This window comes from Pezoporus wallicus, unplaced genomic scaffold, assembly GCF_028554395.1.
Source record: "Pezoporus wallicus isolate ANWC-B61680 ecotype Strahan unplaced genomic scaffold, APGP_CSIRO_Pwel_v1 contig_749, whole genome shotgun sequence".
NCBI lineage: Eukaryota > Metazoa > Chordata > Aves > Psittaciformes > Psittacidae > Pezoporus > Pezoporus wallicus.
In genome coordinates this window covers 5,583,107-5,602,444 of record NW_026641327.1, presented here as the reverse complement: position 1 = coordinate 5,602,444, position 19,338 = coordinate 5,583,107, and the positions used below count along the sequence as shown (strand labels likewise).

The window sequence follows — 19,338 nt, the reverse complement described above, 5'->3', positions numbered from 1 at the left end:
AAAAAACTTATAGACCATAATCCAAAAGTAAATAGGTAAGAAATAATACTTCAGCATGTATTAGTTACTCAGTTATGCAGTTTTAATCCTTGCTGGGAAAAAAAAAAAATCCAAGAAAAAAACGGAATGATGATTCAGACAATAATAAGCTAATTCAACCTGGTATTTAGTCCCATCACAGACACCCATCCCAAACCCCACAGTGCTGATTCCACCTAGAAATAGCCAAAACAAAGAATTCAGCTTCCATGGTCTACAAGTTTTGCTTGTCCTCTCCCTAAATAAAACCAGACAGATGGAGCAATCTTTGGAAATCCTGTGAAAACTGATACATCTGCAGTAGGGAATTTGGAACAGACTGTATTTAGAAAAACTAATAGATCTACCAAAACCTAAGACTGAAAGTAGTATGTGAATAGGCAGCCTCGCAGTGTGTGTTTTCTCCCACCACAGAAAGCATATACAATAGGGTCCAAACTAAGCTCATTCCTGGGGTTTGGCTTTATTCGAAAGAAATCAGTGTTAAGGTAGCTAAGCTTTAGCTCAGGTCTCTTTCCCAGACTTGGCAGGTCTTACAACAAACCTCTCAGGACAACCAAGCGTTTGCTGCAGGTCTTCACTCTCTCCAATTGTTGCTGTCTCCTCACCAAGTGAAGTCCTCAGCCAGCTTCCTCCCTGGTGACTGTCACCCAGTCCTGCTAGGTAACAGGGAGGACAGTGTCCCACTCACTAGGATACATTGAATACTTGATACATGGTCTTGGGAAATTAAATGCAAAAAAAGAAGCAGCTCCCATCACTGTTGCTCCTTTTAATCCCAGGAGGGATAGAGGTTGCCAACCTGTCACACTGTGGTTGTAGGTAAAATTCAGGTAAAGCACATAAACTCAATTTTATAGAGGGAATAAAATTGCACAAATGGTCCTGTAAGAAGCTTTTGACCTGCTGTCTACAAATGTAAAACATGCCATTCCAGTCAAGGTTGCTCTACACCTGGCTAAATAGGATACTGGGAGAAGGAGAACAGAGAGAGGTAGCATGGGAAGAGGTGGTAGCATGGACTTCTGTGGAGGTTAACAGCCAGAGGAAGGAAATGATGAATTTACTGATGTCTTAGCTGTAGTCTTTAGTGTTTTTATTGTTATTGGGGTAAAACTAGCATAAGCTGTACTTAATTCACGCCTTCATTTGCCAGTGCAGATGTACCCTGTAAATGTAAAGCCACTCTAAAGTCTTTGTTGTTATAATGTTCAACAGCCTACAGAGAAAAACAAGTACTGCCTAGTAACTATTGTACCGCAAATTCCCCATAGCCCTAGTTACATAAACCACCATTTAAAGGGCCCAATTTAGTTATAAAGTGCATATGAAAAGCTGCTTCACTGACTCTTTCCTTGCGGTGTATACTGAGCTCCTCATAAGAGTTGTTTACATGACAAGATCAGTTAAAAGGAAACTTTAAAGAAGCTATTAAGAGTATCATCCCATAGTTACACTTTCTTTCTAGCCCTCCTGCAAAGCATTTGGGATTATCCTAGGACACTGGGAGTGAGGAAGTTAGCTAAGAGACTGGCCAGGTACAGAAAATGTGCTGGGGACTGGTTGTGAGTTGGGCAGGAAGGGGAAGTTGTCCCACACGTGACTGGGGGTTACAGCACACATTGAGCTGTACATGTTCCCTGGTGACAGGCGCTTCCTCACTGTGCTCACGAAACCGCCATCACTTCACAGGACTACAAAGGGGAGTTGAATTAATTCCTGTTTGTTTGCCCTGACACGTGTCAGTGAAGAATGAAATATCTTCCAAACTAAATGACCAAGCACATTTGGGAGAGATTTGTTCAACTAATGTTAAAAAGATAAATGTTACCTTTACTGTATAGCAATTGTTCACTGAGCAATCTTCTTTCAGGCTGTAAATAATGTTTGGTATAATCCCTGTATTACTGACTTTCAGGAAATTTTCATTAGGGACTGTAGTGATAGGACAAGGGGTAACGGGTTAAAACTTAAACAGGGGAAGTTTAGATCGGATATAAGGAGGAAATTCTTTCCTGTTAGGGTGGTGAGGCACTGGAATGGGTTTCCCAGGGAGGTTGTGAATGCTCCATCCCTGGCAGTGTTCAAGACCAGGTTGGACGAGGCCTTGGGTGATATGGTTTAGTGTGAGGTGTCCCTGCCCATGGCAGGGGGGGTGGAACTAGATGATCTTAAGGTCCTTTCCAACCCTAACGATTCTATGATTCTATGATATGGGGTTTGCAGTACAAAGGTAGATCCATATTGGTTAAAATTAATTTGGCATCTCTTCCCCCCCCCACCTTCTGCCTTTAAGAAAACTTTCAGAAAACAAACCTGAAACATTAAATGGTGTTTCTTATACTTGAAATACTAGCATTTTTAAACACAGGCTAGATGGAGTTACAGATTGTCGAGACACTTTCAGTTTGTGGCTATAAGACTGCCGAGGATATTGGCCGAGACTTCTGCAGGCTGCACGGAAAGAGCATCTCAAAGCTCTGTGCAGTAGCACATTATTTGGGAAGCAGTGCTTCTACTCCATTCTTTAATGTTTTTCCAGGAAGAAAAGCATATTAGCTGTGTACCTCTCTTCCATAGTGCTACTGCTGAAATCTGAGTTTTCATACAAGTGGTGCTGAGTGAGGGAACTGACATGCCTCTAAAGTATGTCTGTATCTCAGTTCCCAGAATTTAACTGGGATCATAGTATTCAGTCTTACTTGTTTCCCAGTCTGTCACAGGGCTCTCAAGTCATGGTATCAATTGCCTTCCAGTATGGTATGCAAGCTGCTTTACAGTTCTGCACACCAGCCTGCACCGTTTGCCTTGAAGAGGAAAGCACTGCTGTTAAATTGTCCATGACAGATCCAGAAGATGCTGCTGGCATTATGTTTCAATGGGACTGGAGGATCACTTGGGTGTTCATGTGGCCCTGAAAAGCAGCAGCTGCTGCTCCAGATCCTGCTGCCTCTGCCACTGTGCAAGGAATACTGGCAAAACCAAAATTAACATCTGGTCTGTAATGTGAGTTATCCCAGCTCTTAGCAGCACTAATACCTGAAATCCCTGAGGGGTTGGTCTGGAAAAGAAACGATGTGTAGAATTTTCAGTCAGGAATTGTCCTGCCAGGAACTGTTCCTTACTTTCCTTTCCAAATGCGCCAGCAAGGTTAGTGCTGAATCCACACAGAAAAACCCACTGAAGACAGTGAGTGGAATATGTCAGTGTACCCAGCTGTAGAAATCAACAACTGTATGTATAAGGAAGCTTCCTTCCCTTTACTGTATAACTATTTTCATTTCCTCTGTCTTGAAAAGCTAGGTACTGTTTTGAGATGTTGAAATGCTAGTCAAAACCCATTTCATGAACAACAGAATACTTAGGAAAAGATCACTGAAAAGGCAAAAGTGGTAAAGTAATTAATAAAAAAAAAAAAGAAAGATTGCATTTAAAACTGACCAAATTGTACGAAATAAAAGGCAAGAATGCTTTGAAGAGTAACTAAGTGCTGATTCCTGCACTTAGAGATTTTATAGTGATAATGAGCAGTATCAGAGATAATTTAGTCTTCAAAAATAGTCTTGTATCTCAAGCCTTGTCTTTCTCAAGATTGACTTTAATGTTTGCTGCTGAAATCCAAAGTGTTGGAAGCATGCGTGTGCAAGACTATAGTTTGAAACCTAGCAGCTCATTGTACAAAGACACTTTGCTCAGGATTGCTGAAGGTATTTTCTCTGCTCATTGTCACACAATGCACATATTTCTAAACATCCATCTGCATTTCTTCTGTTTCTTTGACAGCCACTGCCTTTTAATGTTGTCCTCAGCAAGGAAAGAGTTGAGTTTGAGCTACAGACTTCAGTGTTGCTTCCACTGATGTTATTATGGTAGCATCCCCTGCACTATGGGGAGGGGACTACAGAGGACTGACTGTTGTTTTGAAAATAGATCATCATATGTTTTATTTTAATAAGACTCTATAAACATGACTATTTTGCTTGAATACTTCTTTATACCATACTTTGAATATTTAAGACGTCTCTTTGCTGTGTTAAAAGCAGATACTGTTGAATAACTGATGTATTTCCCCAAAGAAAGTTCAATTTGCCTAGTTCCTAATCCTGCAATTACTTATGCATGTAATTAAGAATACAAACACTTCCCTTGTAATCACATGGAGAAGGATATGCTGAATCATGGTCTTTGCTATATACTCAGTTTCTAGATGTGCTCCCATAATTCAGTAATAAGAATGGTCCTTCTTTTTCTCCTACTTAAAGGAGTATTGTATCAACACAGAAGGATTTGCGTGCAGGTTTCCACAGGAAAGCATTGGTTTTTTTTTGTTCTAAGAATTATCTGTCTGAAGGTGAAGAAACATTTTAACCACCCATTCAGTAAATATTGATTTAGCTTTTAGCCAGGCTTTGTGTTCTTCAAGAACAAAGAACCAAGGTATGAAATCCTATTGCCTGAACTGCCAAACTCAACGGCAAAATTCTCATTGGCTTCCGTATAGGTCAGGATTTGATGAGGAATGTTTATGTATGTCATACAGGCCACTTCTGGTAGTGTGGAGACTTACAAGGTGCTCACAAAATACAAACCAACATAAACTCAGGCATGCAGAACTATCAGAAATTGGTTAGACCACCACACAAATTTTTAGCTTCCCAGTCACACACACACCTTCCCTGACTGTTCTTCCTGTTAAATAAATAAACCACAAAGAAAAGCCTAGAAAACACCAACTAGTACCCAAGTAGATTTTGTGAGGCTTGTATATATATAATACTAACTATATAATACTAAAAATAATATAGATATATGCTTCTTTTTTCTCTCAATTCTCATTCAGGCATGATTGAAGCCAAGGATGGAGAATAAACTGATTAATCAATTGTTTCTTCAGAACCTTAAAAAAACCTTATAAATAAGTTTTATATATTGCTATTAATGCTCTAATATTGAGCATTCTGAAATAGATCCAGTGTACCAGTGTACATTTCCGCTGTTTCAGGTTTCCCATGCAGTCTTGCATTATGTAGAGATGTCTTTCCTTAATACTGAAATAAACCCAATGCTGTTTTTACATAGTAGGCTTTGGCCACTCTAGTCCCTTCCTCCCTTTATATGTCAGTTGTAAACTGCTTGACAAATACTCAGTTTCATGCTTCTCCACTGCTGATATACAACATCTTTAAAGATTCAGAAGAGGTAGGAAGGCTAAAAAGACAACAGGTAGGTAATACAGCAGATGGCTCTGTCTCCAGTTAAACTTGCTTAGAGTAACAAGTATTTTTTTTTCAGAGTGCAGGTGGAGAGGCCATGAATGAAAACAAATTTCTGAACACAGACTCCAGCACAGGATCAGTGGAAACAACCGTCAAGCCGTTACCGTTTAAAGATCCAAACTTCATTGTAAGCAGATATTTTAACAACTTGAAATTCTAAACTCTTCATATAAACCATTAACTAGGATTCTATTTAACCATACTGCTAATGTAAATACGAAGAAAGTCAGCTTAACAGCCAAATAAAAGGTTGACAGTTTTTAAGAAATTCACCTCAAGCCCATGCCACACTATGGTCCAAAGCGCATGGTGTGGTATCTCACAAACTACCACAACTGTAGTTCACAGCTGTGAATGTAGAAATCCCGTCTCCCAGTTCCTAGCCAAGGCCGGCTGCAACGCAAATTGAAATCAGCCAGAGAGTCATTAGCAAATAGCATTTTCTCCTCTCCTGGTCTCTGAAACTTTTTAACAGAGCTGTGGTGTCTGTTCTTCCAGTAATTGCTAGATTTAGAAGCAAAGGCTCCATGCTCCCCAGAAGCCCGGCCTGCTGGCTTGCAGAAGTCATGTAAACTCTGACGGCTGATGAACTACTGGCTGCTAAAACACTCTGAGCTTTAAATTGGGGGAGAAGGTGAAGGAAGACTACAGGTAGTAATGCTGTCGCTGCTGGGTTTTTTTTTAATATCTTTTTATCTCACTGTGCCAAGGCCAACTCATTGGCACACTGTACAACTGCTTTCTAAACAAGCAAACTTCTCAGACTGCTGGTCCTAAGCCAGTACTTAGAAAGAAGGATTTTATCCCAGATTTCATTCTGTATTAACAAGATCCACTATCCCATAGTAGGGGATATAAAATTAATCTCTGACTTGCAAGTTGTCCTCTGTCTGCTTTGCAGAAGACTTCTGTCACAAGAGGGGCACTCAAACAACCATATATTTTGCTCACTCTAATGCTCCAGTGAGTACCAGTGTCTTTGAGAAATGGGGCTTATTGGAAAAGCTACATTTGTGCCCAGAGGCATTCCATATAGCTTCCGTAAGGGATTTAAATGGCCATGATGCCTTGTGCTTCTGTTCTTAGAGGATGTCACCATTTCCAAAGAGGCAATACTAATGCCTGCATGCTCAAAATTGTGAATGTACAAGGCCTTTGGAAACTGCTGCAGAAATAATAGACAATTATAATAAAAACATGAAATTGTCCTCTCCAGTACTGTAACTAATTTGAGAAGAAATGTATTGAGTTTTAGCTAGCTTTTTGTCAATATGAACTGGTGGTAACAATTTGGATGATGTTTTGCATCCTGCCAGCCTAACTTGCTTTTAAAGGAAGAAAATAAATCACATAATGTCTATCTCATAAACATACCCAAGTTTGAACCACTGCTGAGGATAGCCTTAAAAGCAGAGAAGAAAGCAATTACCCTCTTCTAACCTGAATGGAATTTGCATCCCTTTGCAATGGGGATGGGGAAGGACACCTTCCAACTATTGTGCAGAACAATGAGTATCATCACCTGTCCTAGTTCCAGCTTTCCCTGAACTTCGCTAGTGCAGAGCTTGCTTGGTTCGTTTGCACTTGGCAGTCATTGCCTTTTGACTGTAGGTATGTGAGGTAATACCTCAATTCCTAGGAGGTATAACTTCATAGAAACCCAATAGTTGCTTTTGATAAACCAGGTCACTGAAAAAAAAAATCATTATGCAATGATTTGGGGGGATATTAATTGAATTAATTGAATTACTATTGCAGTATTACATCTATTTTCATTTCATATTCCAGCAGTCTCTATTTTACAATTATCTTTAGATTACTAAGATGTTACCCTCAGAGTAAACATTTGTATGAACTTTCTATACTGGATATTCATTGCCAAAACACAATATATCATCAGCTTATGAGCATCTTTTCTGAATATATCTTGCATCTACAGAAAAAAGCTTTCTCATTGAATTCTTCCTTCTATCATCTTCAGCAGTTTAACAAGCTAATTTAGAAACCAATCACAGCAGAAGTGTTTTTGCAGAACTTTGCCGAGTTCTGATAAGACTGATGTGGCAGGTGGTAATTATTAACAGAAATAACAACAACTCCCCAGATGTAAGAACATTTTCTTTTCTGAAGTAAAGCTGTAAATCCTTGTCCTTTGATCATTTAGAAGTAGTACAGTATGTTGTGCAGCTTCTATCTCTGGAGGGACATAAATAAATTACTCTGTAGCAATCACATTTGATAACTGAAACTACTATTATAGTACCTGTGGCAAGCTTTCCATTAGTGTACCTTTCAAAATGCAAAATTGTCTTGGCAGCCAACATTCTATTTATTACTCCTTTTCTGTTCTTCTGTCTTCTATCCTTTGAAAGAAAAATAAAATTTCCAGAAACTTTCTTATCAAATTTATTACATTTTGCAAGATCAGTTGCGTTTTCTAATCCCTAAAAGGGCTAGAGCTGCCCCGTAATATGCTGTAAAAAGGAGAGAGAAAATTTAGCCATGTAATCACAACTTTAGACAGAACTTCTTAGTAATAAGTTCCAATAAGATGGGAAGTATATACAGAATCCTGTAATCTCAGGCTAAACCTGACTGCGTTGATTTTCTATTTCCATGTAAAAAGGAGATTTTCATTTCCTTCAGTTAATTGTACGCATAGTAGCTTTGACACAGTCCAAAAAGCTTTGTTTTTCTTGCAGCCAGGATTAAAGTGTACAGTATCTTAGCCTGCTGATGAAATAAGTGAGGATAACAAATGGTTCATGACAAGATAAGACATATCAGAAGGACTATGAAATAGAAGTGTCATGCTCTGAAATAGCATTCTTCATTTATTTTTTTTTTTCTAAACACCATATCTTTAATTCTAGCACTCCGGCATTGGTGGAGCAGCAGCTGGCAAGAAGAACAGAACTTGGAAGAACCTAAAACAAATTCTTGCTTCTGAAAGGGCATTGCCATGGCAACTAAATGATCCTAGCTGTAAGCTGCTTAGACACTTTGCATGTATTTATAAATAATAAAATCCATACAAATAACTTTCTTTAAAACAAACCTAAATTGTTTCATCAGTGCATGCAGTATCCTGCTTGAACAGGGTCCAGTAGTACGTTTAAGACTAGTATAATCACACTCATCAGCCCTAAGTGGAAAGTAGGGGGAGGCATATAATTTGGAGTATTGTGACAAAGTTCAAATACATTCAGGGAGAGTTTAATCAAGGGAATGTATTTATCCAAAGCAGGTCAGAAACTTCTTATTCCCATTAGGTTTTGATCACCTCTACTGCTAAGGAGCCTTCTCCTCTGCATATAGCCCAGATGTCTTCTGATGAGTGACTGCTGCTTGATTACCTGTATTTGAACAATTTTCAAATAGATTCTGCTAAGCCACATACCTCCAATAGTTTAGACTTCAGCCGAAGGTTCCTATCCAGCTCCTTATCCTAGATTCTTGGGAGGTTTAAATCCTACATCCCCTATTTAGTTCAGCACAGCTGAAACTACACTGCTAGCAGTCCTGATTAGCAGTTCTAACTGGTGCACATCTACAGCAGTAGAGTTACAGCGGTGGTCTTAATCTAGATAAACTTCAAATCTACTCATAAAGTAGGATACGACTGAATGCAGCTAGAGGAAGAATGTGATCCTCAGATTCTACTTGAGCAAGCGGAGGCATTTCAGAATTGAGCATATGCATACACTTTTTGTCAGACTTGGTGCTTTATCCAAAAATAGCTTGCCTTTTTTTGAAGTGCTTTAGACACAACTGTTGCAGAAGAATGCAAGCTACTGTGTGTTCCTGGCTATTGTAACTGACAATCTGCTGATGTTGCTATTTCTATTACGTTCTGTTTGCAACCATCAATTTACGGGATTTTTAAGAAGGAGGGAAAAGAAATTCAGTTGCATATTTAAAACCAGCTGTCTGTGGCATTAGTGTCTTTTGAATTATGAGATGATGAGTTAGAAATTTGGTATGCATGGAGTATTTGAATTGATCATAGCATCTGAATGAGGTGCAAGAAAGATCAGGAAGGAGGAAAGAAATGAATCAGGTACAAGATATTTTTGTAAACATCTAAAAATGGCAATTTAACTATTTAAATATACCAAATGTGTCCTAAAATAGTTTATGAATGAGAGTTGCTATCTAAAGGGCACCAAAGAACAGCAATTTCCATCATTTAATTTAAACATTCAGACAATTTTCTAGGTCATTGGCTGGGCTTAAAGTGGTACATGCTTAAAGATTTAACTGATTTAAGAGATTATTTTGCTTTTCTGGATTATGGTATTTCAGAGCTGCAATCTTGAGCAACATTTTGTGGCCTTAACATACAGCATGCGTATGATAATGGCCATTCTTTGCAAATAACTGGCTGCAAAGGAATTCGTTGAGACTGAAATCAACACATTTCAAATAGGGGAGGGCAGTTCTGCTTATTAAACTTGTACTTCAACAGGTGAGCAGAACCAGGCTCTTCTGTACAGTGCTAACAGGCTAGATATTTTCTGCTTCTTATTTCTTTGCCTTAGTGTTGCTAGTCAATAGAGACCTCAGATCATAAAGGCAGCCTTTTAAAGAAGTACTGTTACCTATTTACATTATTTTGGGTTATATTTCAATATATATATAGCACACTGAATTTACCCCTTTGTTTCTCTCTAGATTTTAATATTGATGCTCCTCCTTCCTTTAAGCCTGCTAAGAAATATTCAGATATTTCAGGACTTCCAGTAAGTATTTTGTTTTTCTCTTAAAAATTGGCATCTCACTTTCCACAATGAAATAAAGCTGATGCTTGCTTTTGTAAAAGGTGTACTTGCTGAGGTTCCTATTCAGCCTTGTGCTTAATAGCTGTCCAGTGATTTAGGGCCAAACCCCAAATACTGTCACTACATCACAAAATCCTTTGGTTGTTAATAGATGTCAGGACAGATTAAATCCCTTTTCTTGCCAGGAAATGGGAGATAGGTGGCTCTCCTATCACACCATGTTCCCAGCTGTAGAGGCTGCATTGGTCCCCATCATTTCTGATTCTTTAGTGTTACAGGGAAAGCTGGTAGCCCATAGTCTCCATGACTGCTAACTTTGTCAAGCTTTAACCACAAAGTCCAAAACTCGCCATGCTGAGAGTTTGTCTGAGGCTGATTTATTTCATTGTATCCTTTAAAAAAAGTTTTAAAAAGATGGCAAAGCAATTTCCAAACATGAGATGAGGCAAAATCACATTGATTGGCTCAGGTTAAAAAACCTCCAACCACTTGTTGTCATTGCTCTCAAACTTTCCCTCAAACAAATGAGCCTGAGACAGACACTTGGCATGGACTTTTGAGAATGTCAGATACCCCCATGCTTCAGAGCTGGAACTTGGATTTTGGCAGATAGCCTGTGTGTCACAGATGGGCTTTTTTACATGGTTTTGTTACAGAAAAGGAAAAAAAAAAAAAAAGAAAGGAAAATGAAACCAGCCCACATTTGACTTAGATATGGTTTTCACATGCTTCAAAAGTCTCGGTAGTTACAATTTGGCACCTGAATTCCCCAAAGATTCTGTTGGCACAAAACAGGAGTAAAGACATTGAATTCTGCCCAACAAAAATGTTGTATCTGCTGCAGACACTGCTCCTATGTGACATGAATAATTTAAATAATACTTAAAACAAAACAGGTGTTGGTAACAGCATATCTTTTCACTTTTCGCCCTCAGCCCCCAGTGATTTATTTTGTAGAATCCCATGCATGTATTACAATTGAAATGAATGGGAATGTTGTATTTTGGACTACAAAAAGCATGGAGTAATGCTTACACTAAATAACTCCAATAACGAAAACTTTGTCACGTCAAAGAGTGTTAGACAGAATTTCTGGGTCACTTCCCACAGTTTAATCTGTTTTCCATCCACAGGGCGCTAGCCCACCTCACAGGCTTGATATCATCCCATAGAGATGCTTATAAAAGTGCACATTTGTTATGTTGATGCAGGTTAACACACCTTGCATTCTGTACACTGAATTAGGTGAAAGTCTCTGTTGGGAAAAAAAAAAATAGGATGAGCACTTAATTAAGGACTGCCTTATAGTGGATACACAGTGGATACACAGTGCAAGGCATAAAGAATGACTATAGCGCCAACTGCAATCCTCATATCCTATCATTTGAGTTCTTGATCTGTAGCATATATTTTCTTTGACTTCTTTATTTTTCAAGTAACACATTTAAATGAGACGCACCTAGGAAGTGGCATGGTTCCAGCCTGTGCCTTTGAGCATGATTTGGAGATGGAGTGGGTTGCTCGGATTGAGGCTGCTAACCCTCAGTGTTCAAGAGGGAATGGAAAAGCAACATCTCCCTTGCAGATGAGCTGGCAGACAGCAAGTGGAAGAGACTGCTCAAAAACTCAGGGAAAATAATTCACTCGAGCCAGGCAGACTTACAGTCTTGTACTCTTAGGATACTCCTGCTTTGATGCAGTAGCGGCTTGTTTTCAGACTAGGAGCAGGGGTCAGCTGAATAAGGACCCTTGCATAAGTACTCCTACTCTATAAGATGCAGTGGATGGAGGAAAAAAGATCAGATGGACATGTGAAACAACAAGAGATTTTACCAAAACAGCAAAAATTCCACACTGGGTCACTTAATGGTGTTTATCTGTTTCCTGTCCTCTCCCCTCAGATTTGCTTTGCAAGTATTAGTGGCAATTAGTAGCATAACCCCAAGTATTACTAGAATTGCTGGAACGTCTGTGACCTGTGGGGGGGAGGGTTATGTGGGGCAGAAGGCATAAGTGTGTAAGTCCCTTTCTCTACCGCATCTCCAAGGAATGAAATAATGCTTTCCAGCATTGGCCTTTGATGCATTTCAAAACTAGTCAGCCCTTGCACCTAGCAAGATGATGGTGCAGGTAGGTTATAGATGTGAGTGAAGACCGTATCCCTACCAGCTAAGGGTCAGTTTAGCCATGGAAAATAAGTCTTCCTCTCAGTTCCTGAGTTTTTCTTTGTCAGCTCCTCCTTTCTATCATTGATTTATGTACTCTTAACTACTTCAGCTCAGTATAAATACTCTCCTTCCTATATGAATCCGTTCAGTGCTGCTTTTGTTTCCTTTTTTTGTCTTTCGTCTTTCCACTTTTTTTTCTCCCCTTAATTTTCCATCCTCTAATTGCATTGTGAGTCAAGTTTCCTATTTTACCTGGCCTGCAAGGTTTCTCCAGACTGTGATAAAAATACCGTGTTTAAAAAAGATCTTTTTTATTAAGATAACTGAGACAGTGTGTCCTTTAAATTGCTAAACTGGAAATGTTTCGTAAGAAGCACTAAATATATTTTCAAGCTAATTCCCTAGCAGGAAGATATGTCGGATAATATAATATTTTAGAAATATAGTGTAAGAAAAGCATTCCTTTATTTTCTGTGTAAAATCTGGAAAGGTTTGTGTAAGAATATATTTTCTGTGGGAATGCTGGATTCCCCATGGGTGGAAAAAAAATTAGTAAAATAAATCCATTAGCATTACCTAATATTGGAAGAATGAAATGGCCTAACAGGCACAAAAAAAGGAAGTGTATTAAAACACTCTTGTCAGTATATCTTCAGTTATATTAAACCCCACAATTAAATTCTACTGATCCTCTTCTCTTTCTGTGTATAACACAGCTGGAATTAAATTTACCAACGGCCTGAGCAGGGCTGCTGGTTTATATTTGTAAGGCAACCTAGAATTCAAAAGCTATTATCTACTATATTGACAATGCAAAATAGAACTATTCTTTCGAAATTTGCAAGATGAGTATTTAGATATTTTAACATGCAAACCAGAGTAATTTATTGGAAAGCAGATAAAATCCTCAAAAAAACAAACATTCAGATGTTTAGATTTCTCTTCCTTTTTTGAAAATGGATCAGCCTTGTTACTATAGAAACAAATCAAGATAACTTATTTATTGTATTTGGAGAGCATGTATTTGTGGCCTTTGACTCAGTTTCTAAACACGGCAGAGGTTTTTCTTTGCAAAATCACCTCACTTCTCTAATCTGTTGTAATTATTGCTGAAGTAGCAGTAAACTTTGTTTTTAGACTGAAGTCATGGCATAAATGAGGAGTTAGGATTCATTAAGGTGTGCAAACAGTACAGCCCAATGTGAAGTATCAGAATGGTGAAGAGTTCTGCCATATTTTTAACCTAGATTGATGTGCAATACAAATTGCAGATGTTGCTTGGCTGGTTTATTACAGATTCATGCACAATTGAAAAGCAGTCTACTTGGTTAGGTTTTTCTTACAAAAGGGCAGAATTAAAGTGTGAAATAAAGATAAATTTATACATGAATTTATGCATGGTAACATCAAGTTACCACCATGGATAAATTTACTCATAATGCCCTAACTTTGTTTGAAAATTAATTGATCACTTGACTGTTAGCTCACTACACTTTTTTAATCTTGTGGCATTTCTTTGTAAGGAAACAAGCTACAAATAACACTTAATTTACTGCTAAGTCTTATCAGGGCAGATGATTAACTGGATTGTTACCATAGTCAACAGATCCTTTCCAACGTAAAAGTGGCAGAGGGCTCTGCACTTACGAGGGGAATGCTCTGGCTCTTCCTGGCCTTTTCTTTTTTAGTAGCAGTCTCTTAAGGGATATCAACTGCCTGTGCCTTGCAGCCTGCCAGATAAAAAAAGTTACAGAAGAACATTTCTAGAACCTTTGCAGGCACTTCGCAATCCAGTGCTGAACAAGCAGTGATTGCCCTGAAGGCTGAAGGTGGAGAGGCAATACTCTGAAGCTTCCTTCTTGCAGCCTAGCCTCCTGTGCTGCCCCGGAGCTCAAGGTTTCTGTAGCAACATGGAATGGGAGAAGATGAAGGAAACTGGCACTGCTTCTAGGCACCCAGGGTCCAAATATAGCAGGGGATACAAGCATAGCCCAGGGTGAGCTGGCCAGGCTGCTATTCTGAAAGCAGGCATCTGTAGCAAAGCACTAAACTGAGTTCAAATTTCTTATCAGTTCAGTCACAGAACCATAAACTGAGACTCCCTTGCTTTAACAGCCACTTTAAAGTAAATTAAAAGCTAAGTTGTATGCAGGAAGAGAAAATCAGTCCAAAGCTATCGGAGCACCCATAATTCAGCCTCTTTGTGGGTAATTTATTGGCAGCAGCCTGACTCTTTGGAGAGCTGCCTTGAGAGAGACTGCACAAGGCACAGAGTTGCTAGGGTGAGTTTAGAAAGTTGAGGAATTTCTTTTACACAGTGTTTTGTATGAAACTATTTCAGCTCTCTGTTGTGTTTAATGCATTTCTAATGTGATTTTATAGGGGTCTGTTAAGATCTCTTAAGTTCTGACATGAGGAGAAAGAAAAAAGTACAAACCCTTGGTCACATGGTAGAACAGCAGTGCTGTTACTGGGAAAAGAAACTCATTATTTTGTAGTCTTGTAATTAGATACTTTTTTTAGTATTCTGTTTTGAGATTTGATTTGAATAGTGCCTCTCCTTTTGTTTGTTTTTCAGGCAAATTACACAGATCCCCAGAGCAAGCTAAGATTTAGTACTATTGAAGAATTTGCCTACATTCGGATGCTCCCTTCAGATGTGGTTACAGGATACCTGGCTCTAAGGAAAGCAACAAGTATTGTTTCCTGAAAAGACCAAATATTGTTGTGTATTGCTTGTGAACAGTGCTAATTTTGCGAATCATGGTGGAAAATGACTGCGGGACTGAGGTTCCTTAAAAAACTATCCATGCATTTTTACATCTGGAAATAGTTGATATGTGGATTTGAAGAACATATGGATTTAATTTTGATAAATGCTGATATTTGTTAGTTTGCCAATTTGTAAGCAATTTGGTTTGGTGAACAGAATAACTTAGACCTAAAGGGTATGTATGTGCACCATAATGTCTGAGTTTTATTAATTTCTGTAGAGAGGGGATTTCATCCCCACCCTGTATATTTTATGTACTGCTCTGGCTCAGAAGAAACAGTCATTTGAGTTAAGGAAAAGGTACCAAGATATCCCAACTTCTAAACCTGCCTTGCCAGATGCACTTGCCACTTGGCTGTGAAAAAGGTTGTCCCATTTGTAAAATAAAGCTAAAATATTTAGTAAGTGATGGTATTGTGATGACTGTTTATGGTACTGAGCACTGTGGAAATGAACAGCCTCACCAAATATTTGCATTGAAGAACTGTCACAACTATAGACTCTTGTTTTAATCTGGACTCCCAAGTTAAGGCTCAGCCAACCCTATCCTCCAACCACACAGCCTTCACACCCATACTCCACCAACTGCCCTGTAGCTGTGACGCTTGCCTCTCTTATCACTCTAAGCCAGTGGGTGTTAGTCAGAAAAGCTGCTAGGCAAGTTACCACTTGCTGTGAGAATACTTCCTTCCCATGTGCAAAACTGCCAAGTGGAAGAATTGTCCCATAGCTTGTCGGTCCTGAACTGCCCAGGTCACTGAGGAGATGAGACACTGATCATGGGCCAGCATTCCTGTCTCACCCAGGCTCTGTCATGGACATCAAGGATCTTGTTCAAGGCCCCTCTTCTCTCTGATTGCACAAGCAGCATGCGGTGATAACTGGTTAGTGTCTAAGCTACACTTTGAATGTACTTTTCTATAGACATGATAACTATTAGAACAGATTTTTTTTTCTCATTGAAAGAAGAAAATATACAGGGTGTTACTAATGGTAGTTTCATTTCAGTTCCAAAACAGGAAAAAACAATAATGGAACACATTGTTTAATGAAAGTCTGTGGGTCTCATTCTTTGGCTTTTGTGATCTAATATTTACAAAACCAAAGTAATTTAAAAAGTCTTTGACAAGCTTACAATAGATCCTTCAAAGTCCTGGATACCAGATAATGCTACAACTGTATCACAGAACAAAAAAGAATAAGACAGGATATCTCTCTTCATGCCAGTAAGCATCCAAGCCACATTCTCTTTGCATCCGAGTTTTAGAATGGATGTTTTTAACTTACTTTACGTAGTGAAGATATGTTTATAAGATAAGCTTAACACTGATAAGAAAACACGTAGTACTGCTGTAAGATCATTCATGCTTTAAGCAGACAGCAGCTCAGAAATAGCATTTCACCAGCTTGTTCTGTCCCACAAATATTTTTAACGTTCTTTGGAAATGACTGTTTAGGAACCCAGACTCCCTCACCATCAGAAGTGCTCTGTGAACTCTTGTGCTGTATATTAAGATGTTGCTTCTCAGCTAATTTCTACAGTGTGGTATTTATGCATTCCATTTTCAAAACCTAAGTGTCTTACTGAGAAAATGGGCATCAGGAAAGTAAATACAGCTTAGATTTGGCAAAACGTTAGTGACTTGCCTCTCAATGCTCTCTATCCATACCACGGCTTCCCTTTTCTCTCGTTCCTTGTTTCTTGCTTTGTTAGCTACTGGCCCTTTTTTCTTAGTGATATCTCACTTTTACTCATTAGGCTGTGCAGTAGTTAAGCCAAGAGTGGTGAGTCAGCCACCAGCACCATTCAGCATTACATTGGTCAACAACAGTTTACTGTGTGAAGCAATCAAAATGAATTTGTTTTAGCAGGAAGCTGAGGACAGAAGAGATCTAGCGGCCAACATGTACGACGTTGTTCAGTCCTACTAGGCTGTCCTTGGGAACAACATGTGGACCTGCTGCCCTCATCAGTGCTTCTATGAGAGAACTGAGCAATACCTCCCTTGCTTTATGTAAAATATGGATAAGTGAAGAGCTCATCTGTGTGATGGAATAATTTTAAACCATGTTTTATTCACAGCTTTAGAAGAAGTGAAAACTGAGAAGTACATTTATATTTGAAAGTACTTACAGGATGCTATCGAGATAAACACAAGTAAGTTGAATTAAATTGAAAGGAGGACAAAAGAAAGGCATTTGAAAAGACAAACAGCAACAAATACCATTTCAGCTTTGGGGAGAATATATTTTGACTAATAGTACTGTCACATCTGTAAAGCAGAAAGCCAGCGGTCAGGGTGAGGACTAATTTGTTCAAGTACAGCCGTTACTATCTGTGAAGTATCACCTGAATGCATTATTTAATACAGACCACAGATGGCTTCAGCCTCACGTGCATCTGCATTAATATGTTCTCCTGTCATCCCCCTTCATTACCCTTATAACAGCTTACAGCATACCAGTTGCTAAGCTCCCACAGCAATCTCACTGACATTAATGGGAAGTGAGCTTCTCCAGCAACTCACAAGGTACAGTCCAATTGGCAAAGCTTTACCCTTAGTCTTTTTGGCAGGTAGAAAACATATTTTACTTGCCTTCTCTGTCTTACCCCTCAGAAAGAATGAGGATGCTCACCAGAGGCCAAGCTCCTGTTTTACCGCGCAGCTACCTACCCTGCTTGCTGCTGGAGATGAGGGGTCACCTCCAGCTTGCTGTGGGGTTGTCTGTATTGGTTTTAAAGACTGTAGTAACTTGTATTTACTTCATGCTTGCTCTGGATGTGCTTGCTCTGGAAGGCCTGGACAAAGCAGGCAACTGCCTCTGCAGCTGTCGGCCTCAGGGCAGCAAAGGTGCTGTAGCTAAAGTGCCTGGTACAGCCAAAGCCTGGGTGCTGCTGTGCTGCAGCTGGGGCAGGGACTGGGCAGCGTGGGGCTGTAGGACTGCAGCACCAGCTGCCCCGAGGGAAAGGGAGTACTGCGGGCCATGAGAAGAATGAAGCTCTCAACTGCTGCAGCTGCTGCCTCCATCCTTCACATCCTCTCTAGTGGATGGGACAGCAGGATGCTGGAGCTCCTGGGCTCTTGCCCTGGTTATTCCCTGCTGGTTCATACGGCAGGTCTGTGCCCATGGAAACTTCCTGTCCCAGCCTCAGGGGCATCTGTACTAGGAATGACCTTGGCCCCGTGTCCTGGAAAGCAGCAAAATTCTATTCAGAAAGGCCTGGGGCTAACTCATTTTGGAGCTAGTGTGTTTCACTGTCCTTTATTTCCCAGCTCTTTCTCATCACAGCATTCTGGATCCCTACAGAGTTGCTATATATGGGCTTCCACACAGGACAAGAGTAGCACATGTGGGGAGATGTGCCTTAATCTCCTTTAACGTACGCCTGTAAGCATCAAACCCCACCAGAGCACAAGGAAATGAAGGTAAGCAAAAGAGAGGGCTTCTTACTGGTGAAGAGTACCAAAGTAAAACTTAACTAGTATAGACTAAAAAGATTTTTGTAGGTTCACCTCTCTTCAGAAGAAAGCTGCAGGTCCTGCATGATTACAGTCTTTTTCCTGAAGGGCTAAGTAATCTTTAATAAATTAGTACAATAATTTATTACTAGAAACGGGTTTTAAGGCCTCTTACAATCTGACAATGTACGTGGTTTACATATTTGAGACAAGCTGGCGCATAGATTTTCTTTCTGAATCACTTCAGGGCAGTGACTTTCACAGACTTGATGTCACGTTCTGGCAGAAAACCCCTGACTTGTGCCCTTTTAAACAAGAAAAGTCAAGTGTATCTGTGTTGTTACTGAACACTTCAGTTGTACTAAGATGATGACAACACTAATACTAGAAGTCACAGAAATCCCTTCGTATTTTTCTTATTTTAGTATGTGTGCCCCAACAAAAAACACTTTTCCTGTTGGAGGGTGTATGGGTAGGATATAATAAAATAATACATCATCTTCAGGTAAGAAAAACATTTCTTCTGTAAAGATTGCTTGACTTGGTTTCTTATTATCTGAGAAGCTTAAAAAAATCCAGTCTTTTCAGATGATTACACTACTGTAAATCACAGCCTACAGACAGCAATAGCAGTAATCTCTTGGGAGAAATAACAACAACAATGCTGTTTACTGGGAAGTAGGGCTTGTGTAATTGTATACAGTTTATGACCTATGAGATCACGTGTTAAGTACAGAACATTGCTTTCTTTGACGCTACAGCCTAAAATCAATAATCTGTACATAAAAATGGTAGTACTAGTGGACTAGACAACAAGTTGGGTTGGGGCTGGCCGTGGTT

The 19,338-nt window shown here is 39.4% G+C and overlaps 1 protein-coding gene across 2 annotated transcripts in view; it reads left to right on the top strand.

The window, feature by feature from the left end:
* Nucleotides 1-15,446, top strand: part of INO80C (INO80 complex subunit C) — a 30,879-nt gene extending 15,433 nt beyond the window's left edge. For both annotated transcript variants that reach the window (XM_057423066.1, XM_057423067.1), the window contains exons 2-5: nucleotides 5,332-5,442; nucleotides 8,189-8,300; nucleotides 9,990-10,057; nucleotides 14,843-15,446. In XM_057423066.1, coding sequence (XP_057279049.1) covers nucleotides 5,332-5,442; nucleotides 8,189-8,300; nucleotides 9,990-10,057; nucleotides 14,843-14,974 — 423 coding nt within the window. In that variant the 3' untranslated portion in view covers nucleotides 14,975-15,446. The remainder of the gene's footprint in view (nucleotides 1-5,331; nucleotides 5,443-8,188; nucleotides 8,301-9,989; nucleotides 10,058-14,842) is intronic.
* Nucleotides 15,447-19,338: the final 3,892 nt, after the last annotated feature.